At 29.1% G+C, this 22,238-nt stretch overlaps 1 protein-coding gene across 1 annotated transcript in view; it reads right to left on the bottom strand.

Moving 5' to 3' along the window:
• Nucleotides 1-9,397: 9,397 nt before the first annotated feature.
• The window catches only part of LOC129908768 (glutamate receptor-interacting protein 2), a 68,351-nt gene continuing 55,510 nt past the window's right edge, over nt 9,398-22,238 (bottom strand). Inside the window, exons 6-10 of the mRNA XM_055985521.1 lie at nt 20,189-20,352; nt 10,637-11,711; nt 10,384-10,553; nt 9,870-10,327; nt 9,398-9,803 (exon numbers count right to left, since the gene is read on the bottom strand). Of these exons, the coding sequence (XP_055841496.1) occupies nt 9,702-9,803; nt 9,870-10,327; nt 10,384-10,553; nt 10,637-11,711; nt 20,189-20,352 (1,969 nt within the window). The 3' untranslated portion in view covers nt 9,398-9,701. The remainder of the gene's footprint in view (nt 9,804-9,869; nt 10,328-10,383; nt 10,554-10,636; nt 11,712-20,188; nt 20,353-22,238) is intronic.

The raw sequence follows: 22,238 nt of genomic DNA, 5'->3' as shown, positions 1-22,238 counted from the left end.
ATTTGACCTTGAAAATCGCAACTTGCGGACATGAGAGTTTTCTAGACTTTTGAGGTATGTTATACAAAGGCTTAACGAAGATATTGAGCAAACAAAATTTCTATTAGCATTCATTCCGAGGTTTACCCATTTTTTCACCTTATTTGACTGTAGGTATTATAAATTGTAAATAGTCAATGTAAATAACACTGGTCGGCAACGGATATAGAGCAAGAACCAAATCCTACTTTTTGAGAGGAATTTTGTGTGCTGAGTCCGAATCTGAAGTCAAAATTTCACTGGCACGTCACGTTTTTGAAATAATTGAATATTAATAGGTCAAAAACGCGTGTTTTTGGGTACATTTGACATCGAATTACATCAATGTTATTTTTTTTTTTTTTGTAAAACTACTTATGCAATCTCAAAACGCTATATCAACACGTCCTAAAGGTATTTATATTTTTTTCAAAATTATTTTTTTTCTCAAATATATTGAAAAAAGAAATTTATGATAGATATCTCAAAATCTTGATTATTTTTTTTCAAAGTAATGAATGGTTTTTTGAATCAAATTCCATCTTGCGTCTTCTGATTTGGACTTATAGAGAGCAACATATTACGGAAAATATATATTTTTGACTAAACATAAAAAAAACTCAATTAAAAGCTTTATAGCGAAAATAGTGATGAGTATAGCTCAAAAACTAGACGTGATAGAAAAAATCTGTAAACAGTTTTGAATTCAGCACACTAAAGTCAATCAAAATCACCTTATAAAGTTCTTTCTCCCGACTTTTTTTAGTTTTTTGCCGACCAGTGTAATTATTATAGTAAACCTTATACTACAAATAGGTATATATAAACTTAACTAAACTAACAAATTTCCAAAGACTTATATTAACATATAAATAAACTTAAATTTTAAGCATATGCACGACTGGGGTCACACGTACTTGGTCTTATGCTAAAAGTAACTCTGTTAAAGCTTTTAATTCAAGAAAATTAGGGAAAATTTAAAATTTTATATTTTCAAGAAATTTCATGAGCAGTGTAAAAAGAATAAAATCTGTTTTTATAATTAATTAAAAACCGTTTTTAATGATCTTTTACAAAAAAACCAAGTATACCATTTTATTTCTTGCGTTGAAATCAGGTTAGTTTTGTACGAGATATTTAGAAACCAAATAAACCGTTCTATGGTAGGTACCATTAATAACGGTACAAAAAATATTTTTTTATCCAAGAGTTGGTATTTATATTTTTTTTTTATCAAAATCGTTAGAGTCGTTTTTGAACAAAACTAGCTTTTCTATTTCCGTTATATGACAGGTACCGTTAGTTTTGGTCCTAAAAAAAACAGTATTTTTGTTCTGAAAATTATCAAAAGTTACTCAGAAAAAGTTACATACAAAATCATTAAAATAAAATTGCGTCTTATACCTATAATTTCTACATTAAATATTTTAAAAAATTGGATGTTTTTATAAAATAAAGCGATATCCTCAATAGTAATGTGAAAATAGCTTAATGGCCTTATTGACTTCAACAAACTTTAGTTTGGTGAATTCAATAAGGCGTTTGGTTATTCTTTACATAAAATAAAAAAAATAAAAATTGAAAGTTTAAGCTTGAAATTCCCTTTACGTCTGTAATTCGCAAAATTTTAAACGAAGATTCGGTCATTAAAAAAATATAAAAATTAGATTTTTTTTCATACCTTAAATAGAATATTCAAAGTTTTTTGCCTTGAGATGAGAGAGCAAGTTCAGTGAGAGGAGACCATGCCCCTCCTTCTTCCAAGACCAAAAGGTTAGCTAGCCAAAATGAGTCTTTAAAAATGACAATTATCATCTGTTTCAGTTTAAGCTTGTAAATAGTTACGTTAATGCCTACTTGTAATAGTAAGTTTAATACTATTCACTTTAGTTTGCACTTTCAATCCATGTACAATGGCATCACTGACGAAAAATATAGTGAAGAGATGGTTAAACTCTTTATTGTTTTGTTTTTTTTTTCTTTTGAAATTGCTTTCCAAAGGCAAACACCGAGTAATATTAAATCAAGAATGTTCATAAGCTACTACTTACAAAGCTCACTTTGGTCATCGAAATTTTCTTTCGTCTGTTTTCTCGTTGTTGGTGTTGAGCAGAATAAGTAGTGATAAGAGACACTCTGACCTAGGGGGTTTGTTCTTATCATCACATTCTACACGACAAAAACACATATTCTTCTCTTACCTGCAATTCACTCTTCAGTCCCTTCTCTCTTGATAATAAGTCTGAAAATTTGTTTTTTCCAAGCTTAAAGATGCGTCGCCGTCTTCGACCAGGGCAGGCTTATCATTAATTGCGGATTCGTGCGGATTTTAAGGTTCAAAGTCTAATGCAGGCTGGTAAATTGTCTGTGAGTATATTATTTTTTACTATCAATTTTTTGATTACAAATAAAATCTGAGAGAAGGGGGTGAAGTGGGGGTGCGTATGAGTGAAAAAAATAAGGAGGCAAAAAATTGTTGTTTTTCTTGTTAGCATGTGAAGGACTAACCTTGCCCGACCCACTTTGTTATATCTCTCTCAGTGTGTACAATATACATATTTTCAATTGACGTCAATTGATAAAGTCCAATTCTATTTATGAAAATTTTAAAGTTTTTAAGTCTTGAGGATTTATAATTATAAACAAGTTTATAAGTTAAGAAAATAGTAGATAAGGAATTATAGTAAGAAAAAAATGGTTTTAATTAAATAGCCAATTTTTTTGGTGCTCATAAACTACAATCCAAAAGAGATATTCAGAAGTTTGATAATTTGGTTAAAAAAAACTTAAATATTTTTTTTAAATTAATTATTTTTTTTTAACTGTCGAAGAGCAGTAAAGAGATTATCATACATGACCCATGACCCTGCATTTTTAACATAACTAAACTATATTGAAATTGTTCAAAAAAATGCAAAAGTATTATTTTAACTTAAGAGATTCGGAATTTTCTAAAGTATTTTTTTAAGAATAAAACATGGTTATTTTTCAAAATTAAAAAACAACTATTTGTTACTTAATCTTAAAGAAGAATCATGTTAAATTAAACAATTATTATTATTATATTATTTTGTTTATATCTTTCTAACGGAATAGTTGTATGAAGTTTACTAACCAGGTAGAAAATTTTGAAATTGTTGTAATTATAGTACTATTTATATTAAAGAATGCTAAGAAATACGAAATTATGTATAATTAACGTGATTAATGGTAAAATTAAAAATGTTCACTTGTTAAATCTACATGATCTTATGTAAAATTAACACTTTTATCCATGTTAAAGTTACATTTAGTCTATAATCATTCGATCAACGATCAGCTATAAGTTGACCCATGACCCTGCATTTTTAACATAACTATATTGAAATTGTTCAAAAAAATGCAAAAGTATTATTTTAACTTAAGAGATTCGGAATTTTCTAAAGTATTTTTTTAAGAATAAAACATGGTTATTTTTCAAAATTAAAAAACAACTATTTGTTACTTAATCTTAAAGAAGAATCATGTTAAATTAAACAATTATTATTATTATATTATTTTGTTTATATCTTTCTAACGGAATAGTTGTATGAAGTTTACTAACCAGGTAGAAAATTTTGAAATTGTTGTAATTATAGTACTATTTATATTAAAGAATGCTAAGAAATACGAAATTATGTGTAATCAACATGATTCATGGTAAAATTAAAAATGTTCTCTTGTTAAATCTACATGATCTTATGTAAAATTAACACTTTTATCCATGTTAAAGTTACATTTAGTCTCCAATCATTCGATCAACGATCAGCTATAAGTTGAAAATGTTTCTTTCTTTTTTTCTTTAGGTACATGACCCTATTACATTATATATGACGTTGACATGTGAAATAAAGTTTTTATGGACGTTCATAAGTTGTCGCTCTAGTTGATGATTTTTTTGGGAACCTCCCCCCCATCAGGCTAAATCGTTCTTAACTCTTAAAACATCCAAGGACTTTTGAATAGTGCAATTGTGACTCATCGCTGAAAAGTAATATCATGTCTAAAACTTCTTCAAGACCAAAATGCCATATACAAAAACGGAATTTGAAAAATAGATAGAGTTCGTCATTTTTACTGACGCAAATCAAAAATTGTTATTGCATCTGTTATTCATTTGAGTCTTATAAAATGAAAAAACGTGTCAATATTTATTTGAAATTAATTGAAATTTGTACTGAGAGTACAAGTTCATGTGGTCACTAAGAGGTCAACCATCTATCACGTAATAAGTTTTAAGAATAATGTTGTTTGTTTATTGCTTTTAAGTCAATTATAAGGGTAACCTACGTCTTTAATTATACATTTTAAATTAATAAATATTTACAAGCAATATTAAGGTACTAATCTATTCATGATTTCTTGACAGAGTTCATTGATTTTCTGAAAAGGTTAAAACTTTTAAGTGACTAATGTGGGACCTCAATCATCTCTGCGTGCGAAACTGGAAGCAGCAGGTTTAGAGCAGATCTCGATCTTGTTGCTTGAGGCCAAAACCCACAATGGACTCAAGTGCTGCCTTAAGCTTCTCATTATCTCCAGAAAATAAGATCAACGTGGAGATTTCGTGCAAGATAATGTTTTATATTCTTACGACGGAATCCGATGAATGATTCCCTCCTTGGGACTTTTTGTTCAAAAATTCAGTGGAAAATATCTAGTTTCTAAGTAAAAAAAATGTGTTCCTACACATTTCACCAGTATCGACAATTTCTTCGTAAATTTCTTTTTATGATGATTTGGGATATTTTTATGATCAGCTTTAATGCGAAAAATTATATTCTATATTATTTTAAACAGTAATTTCTGATTAATAAACAAAGCAGACATTCATGATCATTTTAATAAGCAATAATGAAATGATAGAGCCGATTAATCATCAGAATCTTATTTCATTCATTAATTTTGTAATTTGCAAGTAACAACAACAAAATCTTAGGTATAGCTTTTTTGTTTTTAATGAGTAATTGTAAAGTATTGTAATAGATTAGAAAATATTACGTGTAAGCCAGGAGCGGATAAGTTAATGAAAATAACCTTAAACACTAAATAAATCATAGTACTAGTACATAACACTTTTACCTAAAAATTTCCATTTAAATTATATTGAATCATTATGATAAAAAATTACAATTCCTTGTAGATTTTAAAAGTGAAGTGGTAAAAAGTGAATGGAATTATAATTTAAATTGACGTACAATAGCAATCGACGAATTTGGAATTTTTCGGGATTTACCTTAAGTCCTAGTGTAGATTTTTTAATGCAATTATTATATTTATTTTGCCATTATTGCACTATAATTTAGTAAAGCAAAAGCTTTCGAAAAGTTTAACATGCAAAACTCTACAATGTTTGTTTTAACACTTTTCTTCCCTTAATTATCAAAAATGTATGTTTTTTGAGTAAATATTTGTATACGAACTGTTAACATCATCTAATTTTTTTTACAAAAGAAAAGATATTTTTTAAATTAATAAAAAAAAACAATCCCTAACTAAAAAAAAAAAGATATGTTTTTGTTGTTGATTTTTAGTTAACAGGTTAACCTTAAAAAAATGTCATGACACTTTTTTCCATTCAACCGATCAGTTGAGAGATATTGTGACTTTAAAGAATTATGTATGTACATAATGTAGGTGATGGGTTTAAAATATATAGATTTATTTTTTATTTATCAAGTTATATTTTAAAAAAATCATTATTTTTATGAATTATTTAAAAACTTCAAAAAAAAAAAAAAAAATCATGTGTGCAATTCACACGTGGTAGAAGTGAAACCTTAAGAAATCATTTTTCTTGCAAAAAAAAAAAAAATAGAAAAAATCTACCTATTTTTATTCTATCACCTTCAAATCCATGTTTTTTATAATGACAACCTAGATAAATTTTATATCATCTAAAAGCTTATTGTCTTAGCTAAAAACGTATATATCGATCAAGTCTATGACACATCTACAAAAAGAGCTAGAATTTTTTGAACTCGATCAATTTCCATCAAAAAAAGCGAAAAAAAACGTATTTTTATCTTCTCACACTATTAAATCCATTTTTTTCCCTAACAAACTATACAAATTTTTACACCATCTGAAAGCTTATTGTCTTAGCTCAAAATATATGTATCGATCAGGTGTATGAGACATCTACAAAAAGAGCTAAAATTTTTTAAACTCGATGAAATTTCATCCAAAAAGCAAAAAAACATTTATTTTTATGTTCTCATGCTATTAAATCAATTTTTTTGTTTGACAACCTATACAAAATTTTATACCATGTGAAAGCTTATTGTTTCACCTTGTATAATGATGCATAAATCTTATTTCAAAGATGTCTACAAGAGAAGTTAGAATTTTTTAAAGTCGAATATGTCAAATTTCCAGACTGAGATTACGGTACTTCCTACACTGGTAGCTGGTCATCGCCACAGGTGTTTTGAGGTATTATTAAATTTTTTTCAATTTAAGATTGTGTAACTTGTAGAGCACGTAACGTTATGTGTGATATATCAAATAAAAGGTTATGTTATCAGCATGCGTATTAAAGTTAAATCAAATTTGTATGTACACTAGATCAAAAGATATAACGTGTGTTGGAAAAGAACATCTTTTTACCGTTATCTCCGAATTTTGAATATGAAATTAATTGAATTCTTGTACAATTATAATTTATTCAATTACCTATCTACAGTACAAATTTCATTCATCTATCTATTAAAACAAAAAAGTTATAACAAGTTGAAGTCGTGTCGCGTTTTCGTTTCATCTTGTTTCAAATCACTACGATACTAAAGAAGTTTTCACTTCAAAAAGATTGTTTGCTCTTAAATGGCACAAATAGTTGTCATGCAACTTTTTGTACTTTTGTCTGTTTTTCGACATTTCACTTTGAATAATTTGTGAAGAAAGATCAAACAGGGTTTTTCTAAAACCAATATTGTTAAATTAACCACTCAAAATAAAAGTCTGCAGCTTAGGATTAATATTTTTTTTTTATTTGTTTGATTAAAATTGTCATATTATAACGATAGAATCACTTACATGTACCTAATATATTATTTTTTATAATACAAATAAACTTAAAAACATTTTTTTAATTATTTTAAATATAATAATTATATACCTATGTACGTACCTATCTACAACAAACATAAACTGAATAGCTTAGTTATATTTATGCTTTTAAATTTATTTAATAAAATTTTAATTTTTGGCCAGTGCAATTATGTTAAGATAAGATTTATAAAAGCTTAACTAATAGTTTTTCAAAATCTTTTGTCAATTTTAAATTAGCTTAAAGCAAGAGGCCATCGAAATTATAATTTAACTAAATTATTAAGCTTGTTTATTAAAAATACATTCATCACTCATGAATGTTAGCAAAAATGTTATGAGTTTTAATTGTAAAATATATTGTACATAAAACACAAAGATCTAGTAAATTCAGCTGTAAAAGTTCTGTACTTGACAAATATGTTGAATTAAATGTATTTATATGTATTACAAAAATTTAATAAATCCATAATTCGATATTAAAAATCTTGTTAGTAGTTTAAAATTATTTTAAAAATTCGCAAAATCGGCCATTCCAAAGTAACGGAGAAGACATATTGCCCTTTTTTCCAGTTTATCTCGTTGAAGAAGCAATCTTTTTTCTTGAAAATTGGTAGGTCCTAAGGGCTCATGATAAAATTGAAGTGCTATTTTGAATTCATTTTTCTTGAAACTTCTAGAACTTCAACTTTATCATGGACCCTTAAGACCTACCAAGTTTCAAGAAAAAAAATTGCTTCATTTTAATGAAACGGCTATAAAAATCATAGCATAGGTACTATATATTATTTTTCCGATTTTAAACAATTTCTACTTGCGATGTACATAAGAGTAAGGTATAAGGCAGGTATAGAATTCGAAAGAAAATCAAACTCCTGATTATAGTAAGTCATGAAAATACGATGAAAGAGAATACAAAAAAATTTGTTCAAAATTCTAAGCTATAAACCAAATCGCAAAGTCGATTTGCCTGGCACTTTTATGAAAGGGTTTTGGAGGAAAGCATAACAAAAAACAACTATTTGAATGTTACTTTGAAGGGACATAGAAGATTTCTCGCTATAATTTTATGATTATTTTCAATTAACATTTAAACATTTTTAAATAAAAATTTTAAAACCATCTGTCCAACTTGAACCTTAAGAGCAAGACTTTTCTACCCAGTCAACATTTTATTATTGCAGCTATTGTGAAAATGAGCCCAATTTGTATGTAAAAGTTAAAACAATGTCGGTCAATTATTTTAGATAAACAATATTGCTATATTTCCTGAACTTTAATCTAGCTCTTGAACAATTTCTTTTATTTTATTTTATAAAACACAGTGAAACACTGTGTTTTAATCTAGTAGCTCTGTAAAACAAACAATCTGAACTGTTTGACCAAGTCACCTTTTTTTTATTTGAGTACGCTGTTAGTGCTAGCTGCTAGGTCTTAACAACCTATTTTAGAAGTAATAAGAAACCTATTCAGAAGTTAAAAAAAAAACTTAGTTTCAATTTCAGAACATTTTGAAAATCAATTTAGCTTCTTAATTCCTTCAATGGAACAGCAAACTTGTGCCTTTTATCTACTTTATAAGATCTTAAATCCTTCTTAAAGAAGAATGTCAGAAGCGATTAAAAATGTTTGACTCCTCTTTTAATTAATTTTGTGGTAGGTACTTGTACACCGGTGATTGAAATTTAAGTGTTCATCTATTAATCTTATTGATTATATAATTTTTAAGGTCCTTTTTTTATCAAAAAGTATCAAAATAATGATTATTAAAAATAACTGTAAACATTTGGTGAGCAAATAATGTGGTTGTTTGAGAATTTTAAGGCATCTTTTTTTTATAAAATACATCTATAAACTGTTGCTGATAGTAATGTTTTTTTTTTTTTATTTATTATTAAAAGGAGAGTCTTTTAAAGAAGTCTAAATAGTACCAAAGTTTCGCAATTATAATTGATTCTTTTAAAAACTTGTTTTGAAAATTAAAAATTTATTATACTATACCAACCTCTAATTTAAATATGATCTCTATAGAAAAATAAGAATATGGCAAAACAAACATCTTGAAACGGATGAAGCAATTATTTTATCTTTATAAAAATGGACATTTTTTAATTTTATAATTTGCAATTTATTGGTTTAAATGCAAATGATAATATTTCAATTTTTTCATTCTTTTGCTTTGAAACCCGGAATTTCTTAAACTGAACTTTCTTAGAAAATAAAGTAACAACTAAAACTCATTTCTTACTTAATTTATTTTTAATAAAAATCAATAACTTATAATATAAAATGTTTAACAGTATTTTTGCTGGCATCTGATTTAAAATTCTACATCTTTCAGATTTATTATTATCTTTGGAATTGTTTATTATATTTGGTCTTAAAATGACTGTATTTTGTTAAAATATTATTTTCGCTTTGGTTTATCTTTGATTAAAAACTAATTTCTATGGCTTAATAGTTACCAGAGGAAGATGCGGAAGAATATGGATTTACTGAAGATTGTACAAAAAAAATTTTAACAAATCGTTGTTATAGTATATAGTAAAATAATTATTTTGGTACAGAAACTTAATGGCAAGGCACAAAAAAAAATTTAACAAATTTGAACAGGTTTTTCATTCTGATCTTTGTATAACTAAATCGATTTTATCTCCAGCAGCTGCTATAAGTGGAACTGTAAGACAACAATCAAAGTCCTGGGTTTTCATTTCATTCACCTGTGGAAAAAATTATTACAAGAATATAAAATTATGACAAAAAAAGGGTCAAAAATGTTATAGTACCTGCATTATTCTATCAAATGGCTTCAACATCGAACACACATCAGCCGGCCCTCCAGACCGAATCCTATTGATAAAAACCCCTCGTTCATATAACCCATCAGAGACCGAAAAACCATAGTCATCATAAACCTTATCTTTGTAAAGAGTCACATGGAAAGTTCGATGTTTGCTATCTTTACTATTTGAACTTGTTGCATCTTCATTGCTCGATGGACTTCTTGGTCTACGTTGAACTTTGGCATAAATTACTTGTGGCTGTGGATTACTTGACGAAGCTGTATCCAATCCATAGGTTTTGGATGTTTCGAGTGGCCGGAGAATTTTAAGATCAACAATGTCACTTAATTTTTGAAGCATTTTTGTAGCATAAGATAGTGGCATTCCTTGAACAGATTCATCATTGATGGCAAGCAATTGGTCACCAACTTGAAGTTGACCAGTTTTATATGCTATTCCACCTTTAAGGGGTGACATTACTGAGAGACTTTTTGAGAAGAATTTTGAATAAACTTACCTTCAACCATTCCACTGATCGAAATTGGATTGGTAGTTTCTTCACTTCCGGCTAAAGTGATACCAAGTAAACCACCTTTAGGCTCAAGACGGACCGTAAAAATAGTCTGGTGATGAGAAGTCCCATAAATTTTACTCTCCATTGGCGGGGGAATAGCCATACAATCAGGACTGTTTGCATAAATAGAACTTTTGATATTTCGGTAAAAACTATTTCTTCATCTTTGAAAAAGTCAAAAGGCTTTAAAACTTACCTCGCAAATCTTTCATTCGGATAATCCAAATCATACGGACTCAAATCATTATACGTATCATCTGGCATTTCTGTTGTCAGACTCACTGTATTTTCAGCACCAAAAGTTCTCCCAATCGAAGGAGGAGTTGAAGGACTTTTTAACGCCCAATTCGGATGTTGCCGAATCTGCACCATATTCGGATTGTACGGATCTTCAGTCCGAAAATATTCCGGCTGGGGTGTAGTTGATTTCATGGAAATGCAATCGTTATATTTGACAGCTTCGTTGTATTTAGAAGCATAACTGCCATAAAGCTCATGATCACTAGTTGCTCCACAATTACTATAGATAGGATTGACTTTTTGCTGAGCATCGAACAAAAAGTCTGGCAGAAGATTTCGTTTGATTGTCAAAGTTGTGTACTCATTTTTTCCGCCTTCTTTGAGCATTGCATCGACATTAAAATGCTGTAAAGGATGATTGTCAACAGCAAGAAGGACATCACCAGCTCTCACCGATCCAGTTCGATGAGCGAGACTTCCTGGTTTAACTTCGGATATAACGAAACCATTGTGACTTGATCCATTCACACTGATACCCATTCCTCCTTTGCCAGTTTTGGGTAATTTAACATTGAAAACCCCACTTGAGGGTACCACAGCATCTGACATATCGAACTCGATTTCCAATTCTATCCAATTGGCACCCTGATAACCCGGTGGTCGGGGACCAACGTCCCCTAATAACTGTCTTATTGTATTCACTTCAAGTGAAGACATTTTATTCACGGCTATAATACGATCACCCTTTTGAATGCAACCACTACGATCGGCCACAGAATCCGAAACGACTTGTGCTATGGTCACTGCTTTGCCACAAGCAGTTGATGCTCCGAGTATTATTCCAGAGCCATGAGTGCAGTCGAGTACCACTTGAAATGTTTCGGCACGACAGATGCCAATGCTGGAGTGCATTGTGCCGGTGTTGCTTGATTCTAAGGGCAGTGAACTTTTACGGGCGAAGCGTTGTCTTTGGCGTGATTTTCTAGACTCAAGTGTGCTGAATCCATATTTTGGACTTCCGAGGTTGTGACCTAGGGAGATGCATATATAAAAATAGAAATCAAAAATATTAAACTATTTTTAGAAAAGTGGGAGAGTGGATATTTTGAAATTTTAATTTTAATGATAAAATCGTTGGTTGGAAAGTGGAAGGAATAAAGATTTTGATTAAAATTTAGAAAATTTTTAGGGTCGAATGAATTTAAAAGAATTAATTATATTTTTAAAAATATAGGTTTATGGTATTATGTAATAAAAACATCTATGTATAAATTCGAACGATCATACTTTGATTCAGTTGTAAAAGAAAGCAATACTCCCATGAGTGAACGCAAACTCTATATTTTTTTTTAAAATCGTTTAAGCCGTTTTTTTTTTTGAAAAATATTTTTTTTTTATATAAAAATATTCAAAAAAATGTTTAAAACAAAATTGTATGCCAATTAAAAGAAAAAAAATTAAATGGCACATAAAAACAAAGTTTCAGTGAAATTCAATCATCCGTTTTCAAAAAATTGATTTAAAAAGAAATAAACTTTTTTAAAACAAAAATATATTTGTTTTTGAAATTTTTAAAAAAATTTAATATTGGATTTTTAAACAGAAAAATTATTGTTTAAATCGGTTCGAAAAAGATTTTTAGTAAAAACTTGAAAAATTAAAAAAAAAGTTTGTTTTAAAATAACCGAAACATTTTTCAAATAATTTTGACCGCCAAACAAATAACAAAAGCTTAAGAGATTAGATTTTTCAAAAAAATAGTTTGTATTTCGAGAAATATGCAAAAAACAATTTTTTGAAAATGTTTCTTAAATTTACAACTAAGTTTGAAAAATTAAAAAAAAAAAACTTAGTTTACGGAACTTTGTTGCCTTCTATTTTGTTAAACATACAATTAAGATTATGTTAATTTACAGAACGTAAAACCTGAAACATAAAATGTTCAATATTCAAGCGTAATTATTTTTTTCCACTTTTTTAAAATGATCAAAAGTAATTGTATTATATTGACTAAATGAATGGCAAATGGGGAAGGGCATAAATTCGAAATAAAATTTGGGTTATAAAATATAAAATTTTATTTCTCTCGAAAAAATTATAATAATAACTCCAAACGAATTTCATTAGATTTTAATAACAGGGTGTTTGGTTTGTTTAGAATATTCCCATTTCCTAAAGAAAATAAACCTTCTAACGTGAATTAAAACAGACTTTCTTGATTCTTAATAATATATGCCCATAGCGGGTGATAAAATTATTACAGCCATAATGAAAAAATCTGTATTGTTTAGTTTAAATGTAGATATAAGAAATAGTGCAGTAGACCATTAACTTTAACGAATTTTTTTCTTCTTGACGATCACATGTTTCGGAATAACTTTGCACAATGTGAAAAAATCTGACTGTATTCTGGTAGGAAAAAATGTAAATAGGAGGGTTGGGATAATAATTTCTACAGCCAGAACTGAACAAAATTGAAATGGGATCACACTGCAGTCACCAGCCTTCCAATTCTCCCATATTACTTTGACTTTTTGTCTGTCTGTCCGTCTGTGTGTACATCGAGCTCGGCCTTAGCTACTGGAGCAATTTTCTTCAAACTTGATTGTCAATTGTTTTGGGTGATTCCCTGAAGGACGAATTGAATTTTTTTTTTAGAACCAAAACTTACGGTACCTGTCATATAACGGAAGTAGAAAAGTTAATTTTTTTTTTTGCAAAAACAGCTCTTATGAATTTGATTTAAAGTTTTTTGTGTAGTATTACACATAAGAGCCAACTTTTAAAATAAAAAAAAAAAATATTTTTTGTACCGTTACTAACGGTACTTGCCATAGGACGCTTTTTTTTGTTTCTGGATATATATTTAGATAGATAGATAGATAGATAGATAAGTTCTTTATTCTTATTAATGAATTCAAATATTACATTGTGCTCGAATACATAGATATGGTTAACAAAAATATTTTATAATAAGAATAGTTAGTGGCAACAATTGTTTAAAAAAAACAGTGGTGATGCCACATCGATTTTATTTTGTGTGGGGTTACAAAAATATAAAGGAAGAAACAAAATTAATACAATTTATACATTCAAAATTATGAATTTGGAAAATAAAATTAATTTTAGCAAAAAGAAATGAAAAGAAAATTCGAATATAAAAAGCTTATAAGATTCTCAAAAAAGTTAAATTTCAGCAAACAAATCGTATTAAAATATATTTGCATAAGTTTAATTTTAAACAGTGTAACGTAGCAAAGTTTCTATTTCTTGGTGGTCTACGGCAAGAAGCCATAACTTTATTTCTTTTAAAAACGCTCCAATATTTCTTATTTTACGAACTTCTATAGGAAGCGTATTAAAAAGTTTGCAGGAAACAATGGAATAGGAGTTTCTGTAGCTAGTCGTGCGAAAGTAAGGGATGTTTACTATAAAGGTGGAATTACTTCTAAGGCTTCGTGTGTCTGAAATCGGACTTTGCAAATATCCAGCTCTATTAAAAAATACTTTTAGAACTTTAAAAAAATATAAATGTCTAACGGGAAGGATTTTTAAAGACCTAAACAGTTCCATTGATGGTGTCAAACGATGGGTTTTACAAACGTTACGTACAGCTGATTTTTGAATCACGGTGAGATGTTGCAGTTTGTTGACATATGCACCACCCCAACAGGGTATTCCATATTGCAACTTGGAATGAAAAATACCAAAATAAACCATTTTCAACAAATTTGAAGAGCAATGATTTCTCAGGTGGTAGAAACAACGGGTGGATGAGAGAAGATAGTTTTTTAAAATAGCTATGTGCTTGTCCCAGTTAAGGTTTTGATCAATATGGATCCCGAGGTACTTAAAGTCTTCAACTTTTGCAATTTCAAAACAACTACTACCTACTACATTTAACATTGCCATGATATGATTGAGTATGGTTAGCATTACATTCACCATAAAGTAACTTATGACTGGGGCAATCGTGAGAATGAAAAATTATTGGAATATCCGGAGAGATATTACCCCTCAGGCTGAAAAACATTAACTTAGTTTTGCTACTCACAATTAACTCATGTTTAGCAAACCAAAATCTCAGCAAGTGAGCATCATAGTTAATATCTGAAATTTGATTCAAAGGACTATTGTTACAGTATGCAATTCCAAGGTCATCGGCAAAGGCTCTGACTTTACCTCGGAAAGGAAGTGAAAAAAGCGAATTAATATAAACCAAAAATAAAATTGGGCCCAGCACGGATCCTTGGGGGACTCCCAAAGGACTATTTTTAGAGGAACTTATGCTGCACCCAACTTTCACAATGTGTGATCTAATTTTCAAATAAGACTCTAGCCATTTCCAGATGAACCCACGAAAACCAATTTTATACAATTTATCCAAGAGTATGTTATGGTTCACCATGTCAAAGGCCTTAGTAATATCTACGAAAAGACCAGCACAGTTTTTCTTAGCATCTAAACCTTCTTGTAAAATGCAGCAAAATTGTAGAAGAGCATCCTCAGTAGAAAGCCCAGCCCTGAATCCAAATTGCAATGGACTCAAAAAGTTTATTTTATAAAGGTAAGACAGAATTCTTGATTTCACTACCTTCTCAAACAATTTCGATATTGAAGACAACAAAGTTATTGGTCTATAATTTCCTTTATCTGTTTTACTTCCTTTTTTGAATAATGGAATTATCATACCTTTTTTCAATTCATCAGGAAACTTCCCGGAGTATATGCTTAAGTTAAAAATATGTGTCAATACTTCTACCAAATTTGGTCCAACTTTTTTAAGCATTATATTAGATATTTCATCTTTGCCTTGAGAAGATGAATTATTTAAAGAGTTTATTGTTTTAAGTACTTCAATTCCTGTAATTGGCTCAAAAAAGAAACTGTTCGAAAGGTTTTCTTGAGGATCAGTCTCATAGCAACAGTTAGGTGAAGAATGTATGCTTTCTGAAAAAGAACCATGACCAACAGACGCAAAAAAGGAACTAAATTCATCCGCTACATCTTTTGGATTCGATAAAACAACTATACCATCTTTTAGTACGATTTGATTGTTGCTATTGGAAATGTTCCTATTTAAAATACTGTTAATGACTTCCCATTCTTTTTTTATGTTGCCCTTTGCCGTATGGATTTTAGATTGATAAAAGGAATTCTTTGTAGCTCTTATTTCTTCGTTCACTTTTTTACATAGTCTCTTATACCTGGTTTTCAAACTTAAATTCATAGGATGTTTCAGACATTTTATGCTTAAATTATTTTTCTGTTTTATTTTTTTGATCAGTGATGAGTTTACCCATGGTTTAAGATTCCTATTCGAACTGCTCTGCCTTAAAGTATAAGTTGATAAGATTATGTGTTCTTTTAAAATTTTAAGAAATAAATCGTAGGCAATGGATACATCTTCTTCAATCATGACGCTATTCCAATTTTCATACAGTAATCTGCTATTTAAAAGTTGATAGTTGACTCTGATAATGGGGGGTTGGGTACAACGTTCAATGTTCTCACATCTAACACTTTCGAAGAGGATTCCTGTCATACAGTGGTCAGTTATATTAAGTTCAAGGTTAATTCCAGCAAGTAAATTACAAGGAATCTTGTCAAAACGGCCAAAAACATGGTCAAGGCACGTACCAGAACAAGGCCTAGTCACTTCGTTCACGAAAGATATAAGACCATTTTCAGCTATTAGAACCTTATAAAGATCAACAACAGAATTGCTTACTAGAGTATCAATGTTTAAATCACCTAAAATAATAAGATTCTTCGATCGTTTATGATTTAAAAAATTTGACATTTCATTAATAAAGAAGAGGGGTGATGAAGCATGTAATCTATATACGCAAACAAATGTAAATAATTCATCATATATGCTACAACACACCTCAATAATGTCTGCACTTTTCAGATTAAGAACTTTAATTTCATATTCATACACTGCTCGCACAAAAACCCCTACTCCACCTCCAGAATAAGTATCATTAGTACTTGCGTGAAAATTGTAACCAGTTATGTTATAATTTTCTATTTCATCGGAATATATCCAAATCTCTGATACAAAAATTATTTCAGGTAATTTAAAAAAAGCTTCAAGATTCCCTACCAATAAATCGAAATTTCGACGTAAACTGCGAATATTTTGATGAACGATAAAAAACGATTTGTTTCCCGAATTACATTTTAAAATATTATCATAATTACATCTAATGGTTCTAGTAGTGAGGTTATCATGCATAAGATCAGTATCGTCAATCATACTACTGCCTTCCGATAGTAGGAAGGTCAGCAAATGATCTTACGATAACAACCTCACTACCTTCAACTTTCCTCATCAGAATATGAGAGTTGCGGAACCATAAATACTTGAATTTATTTTCGTTTTTAACTTTCTTTGCTGCCATATACAGAGATCTAGTATGTTTTGTAAATGAATCATTAATAAAAATACTATTTTGACTACCTTCATTAAAAATACTCGAAGTAAGCTTTTTCCTTGCATTCCTTTTGGCTTCCATAATTCTCAGCTTGGCTTCACGAGAAGAAAGATGTAAACACAGAATATTTTCATAAGCGTTGGAACTGGGATGTTGTTGTTTTTGCTTCTTGATGCGCTTCACATAGCATTTAGCAACATCATTGTTAGAAACTGAAATGTTCAGTGCTTTATCAAATATGGTGTGTGCTCTCTCTTGAGCATTGGAGTAATCGAGATCAGGTACACCAACAATTTCAATGACATTCTCCAGCAGCTTTTGCTCTCTCCAATTTACCTTTTCCTCCAGATTCGCCACCAACGCACGCAATGATTTGTTTTCTTCTTTTAGCTGTTGCATTGTGCTAAGAAAATCAATGTTGATTTTTTTTAAGCTTGAAATTTCATCATAAATTTTTTTTAAGCTTGAAATTTCATCATAAATTTTTTGTAAGGTCAATGTGTCATTGACCGAAGATGAGTGAACGGTTGTATCAGTGCACTGTGTGGTATACATGCTCGAAGGTGGAACTTGATGTATTAGGCTGGAGGTAGAGGAAGTCGATGCAGTTGTTGTTGATTTCGATGGGCTTTCAATTGGATGTGTGGTTTTTTGCATGCTCTCCGATATAAAGGGTTGTTGTTGTTGGGGCGATAGCCGACGGCGTGTTATGCGGCATTTATCACATCGATAAGATTTGCCATTTGCAGACATATCCTCTAAATCAGCGAGCTGAACATTTACACAATGCCCGTGGAAAGTTGTATCACAGTCACAACATTTAACCTTAATTGCTTCACTTTTATCTATTTCGATTTTGCAAATTAAGCACTTCATGTTTGTAAAGATTTTTCTTCGATTATAGAACAGTTTATGTAAGTTAATTGTGCGCACCCCACGACACCTTAAGAAACACGTCTGTTCTCAGCGAGAGATGAGAACATTGAACATTTCCTACACAACTAACCTGTTTAATTAACCGTAATAATAAAATTTTACAAACTTTTTCAAAAAAATACATTTTTGTATTTTTAAAGAAATTTTAAAATGTTTTAAAATTTTGGTTTTAAAAACTTATAAATAATTTTTGTTTTCAAAAATGTCTTAAAACTATTTTTTTTAAAGATCTAATGATTTTCAAATTTTTTTTTTAATAATTCATTTTCGTACCTACATTAAATCAGATTTCTTACTCTATTTTGTGATCAAAATCGTTTAAAACGGTGTTTCGTTAGTTTAAAAAAACAGATTTTTCATATTTTTTACATTTTTGATAAAATTACTTTAACTATTTAATTAAATTATTATTTACCCTAATTTATTTTCATAGAAAACTTTTAGATAAGAGCTACTTTTACCATGTACGTGAGACCAAGTTGATTTATTGTTTTTTTTTTTTTTTTGTTTAACTTAAATGGGGTTGTACCTACTACTTTTTTGTTTGGCATTTTTAAAATATGATAATTGACAATTTTTCCTTTAACATAGAAGTTCCCATTTAAAACTTTGACACTAGTTTTAACTTCTAACTCGTAAGTTGTAAAAATGTTCCCAAGCTTTGTTTAATTTAAAATCATGATTTAAAAGGGGTCACTGTGGTGTATGAGATATATTTTTTATTGAACAAAATTTAATACTTATTTTTCTTTTTGAGCAATTAATCAAATAAGTTTAATTTTATTGATAACTCTTTCAGATTTTTTGACAAAAAAATTCTATGTACGTTATGGTTTTGTGCCTAGTTTGTCCATATACTGCTCCATTGCGATACCGCAAAAGTATTCTTAGATTTTCTTAAAATTTCACAGAAATTTATAGAGTAGGAAACTCGAATGAGGGAGTCAAAATCCCTTACCGCCCCCGTATATTTATTTGGGGAATTTTTTTTAACTCGTTCTTTTTTTTATAATTTAAGAATTATTTACTGATAAGACATTTTTCACTAAACCACATTTATTTATTTATTATTTTTTTTGTTTTCCAAAAACGAATGCCTTCATCCACAAAAAAAAAAGTCCCAACAAAAATGTGTATTCCCTTGTAAAAACCTCAATGACTTTTTTGCCATTTGAATTACTTAATGTGACACAACTTGATTTACAATCAATTTAGTCATCATAAATCTTCAAAATAAATGTGAACGCAATGCTGGCGTTATGCTTTCCGATGCTATCGATTCTAAAAAGAAGCCGCATTTTTATTTATAAAAATAAATTAACCTAATAAATTTGACATTTTATTTTTAATTTGACGTTTGAATTGACTTGTTGTAGATAGTTGTCAAACATACGAATTACAAAAAAAGCAAAAAAGTCAAACAAAAAAATAATTTTAATTGATAGATTTTTTTTTTACTTAAAGAAAATTTGACAGTTTGCCTATGTATCAATTTTATGACGCGTGAATGTCATACAAAAAACCTGTCATTTTGACATAACGCCCTATATGAGTCAATGTGGTCTACACAGTCTACAATTTTGTATTTATATTTCTTTGATAAACACAAAACAAGAAAAAGAAAATGAGCACCAGACTAACATCGGATTGCAGATCATCTATTTGAGTTCTAAGCATCACCAATTTAAGCAGCTGCATGCGTGGATATTTTTTTTTTTTTATTTAAAAGTCTTTTGGTGACATTCTATTTTCGAAACAAATTTTCCGCTATGCATTTTGCATCAGTGCAACCGTGGATTAAATTTTATTTTTATTATTTTTTTTATTAATTTTATTTTGGGTGTTTTGTGGAAAGATTTATCCGCGATGTGATTTTTTGAATTGACAAACAAGATTTTTTGGTCAAAGAGAGGTTTTATTGGCGGATGTCATAAACTCCCGACTTTTTGGCGCCTTCATCTTCTAAGACGGAGAGAATTAAGGTGACCATCTTAAATTTAGTTTTTTTTTTTGTTTTAAGAACTTTTGATATTTTCTTTTAAATATTTTGTTGTGAAAATGGTAGGTTAGAAAAGTTAGAAAATTAAAATAAAATAAGAAAAAAAATATGGTCACCCTATTTTTTAACATACCTCTTCTGGCTAATGCGTGAGCTGGTAAAATTTGCATTTGTGTAAATCCACGGCCCGTTGTGGTATCTAGCAGTGTCATCACTTCGTCCGGACTGTATGCGGTGTTCTCGATTATTGTGTCGTCTATGGAGAGAATTTGATCGCCCACAGAAAGTGCACCACATCTGTAATAAATCAAAACACAACACTACTATGCTTTAGTTTATTATAAAATAAATAAAAAAAAAATATATTTTTAGTTTTAGATGCGTTTATACTTAGGTATATACGATTCTATTGCTAGAGCATGAGATGTTATGATTTTATAGCCGGCTGCTGTCGTAGAAGCCGCCTAATGAATGATGACATTTGGGCAAATTATATACTACCAAGAAATCTTATATAGGAATAATATATTAAGGTACAAAGAAAACAAGCTTAATTATTTTAGACATGAGTTGTCAGAACAGAACAAAGGACTTAGAGGCGCCTTAGTTTTTTGGTACTTGGTGTTATTCCGATATAGAGTCCTAAAAAGTCTTGTAAACTTTCAAATGAAAATGGGCACTTGTATTGGATTGCTTTGCATTGTAGTATAATTTTTTTTCGTACAAACACAACCCTTTTTTACTTGCTCTATAGGGCAAGTATTGGTTTCGTGTCGAAAAAAAAATTTGAGGTTTTAATCAAAACCAACATTACGATGATGGAGAATTTCAAAAAAAGTGGGTCTCGCAATTCCGACCGTGCGTCTGTGCGTCCATCTGTATAAATTTCCACAGCCTAAACGGCTGGACGGATTTTCTTCAAATTTGGTACAGATGATTTTTATGGAATTCTAAAAGTTGGTTTTTTTTTTATTTTTTATATCTCGCTTAGAAAGTGTACCTCCCATACAAATTTTTCAATTCAAACCAAATAACTCGAAAACGACTCTAACGATTTTGATTAAACTTTGCAGACGTAATATTCAAAGCAATTGCAACAAAACTGCATTTTTATTTTTTTCAAAAAAAGTCAAATAAAAAATTACTTTTTTTTTCATTTTTTAACAACATTCTTTTAGTTTATAAATCTTAAAATCTACAAGTAAACTAACATAAAAGTGCTTTGAACTGCAAGAGCAAGTACGTGCGACCCCAGTCGTGCATTTTATTTTCTTTTACACGAAAGCCGTGATACTGCCATGTTAACTTGAAAAAGTATTTTACTAAATTTCATCACCTTCAATTTTTTTTTATTGTAAAATTATGCAATTTAAAAAAGCCATATTTGTCCGTCTTAAATATAATTACTTATATTTTTTTTAAATCAATTTTTTTTAAAGATATTGGAAATATATATATATGTATCTCAAATTCTTAGTGGTTAACATAACTAATGGGTTTTTGAAGAAAATTTCATTTTGCAAATCCTGATTTGGATTAAAAAAAAAGACAAATATTACTCAAAAATATATATTTTGGTTTAAATGGCAAAAAGAATTTCTTTTAAAACTAGTTTTTGAATCTTTAGAGCAAAAATAGTGATGAGTATAGCTCAAAAACTCGACAAGATGGCCTATTTTCAAAAAAAAAAGGATTCTTTTTAAATATAAGAACATTCAAATTAGGCGAAATGACGATTAGGTAAACCTCGGAATATGTATATTATAAATAACTTCGGTTAGGCATTTAATATCCTTTATATATTTTTTTTTTTGCAAAATAAAGACATTTTTGACATATTCGACTTTTTCCTTTGAATTAACCATTTTTGATTTATTTTCTGCGCAAACGGTTAAAATTTTCAATTTATTTTTTTGTTACAATCTCAACATTTGAAAAATTTTTGAAAATAAAACAACTATCCGCTTAAATACCCTATTTTTATTTTTGGATTTGAGAAAAAAATTTGTTTTTAAAAAATTAAGTTTTTCAAAACTGGTCCATGAATTTTGTATGTATTTTTGTTTTTAAATGTAGATTAGTAGTTTCCTAAGAAATTCACACCAATTTTTTTTTTTTTTTTATTTTTTAAATGTTTTAAGATTTGTTTATAAAAAATTATTATAAAAAAAAAATCCAAAAAT

The sequence above is a fragment of the Episyrphus balteatus genome, chromosome 2, assembly GCF_945859705.1.
Source record: "Episyrphus balteatus chromosome 2, idEpiBalt1.1, whole genome shotgun sequence".
Classification (NCBI taxonomy): domain Eukaryota; kingdom Metazoa; phylum Arthropoda; class Insecta; order Diptera; family Syrphidae; genus Episyrphus; species Episyrphus balteatus.
This window is presented reverse-complemented; position numbering and strand designations above follow the sequence as displayed.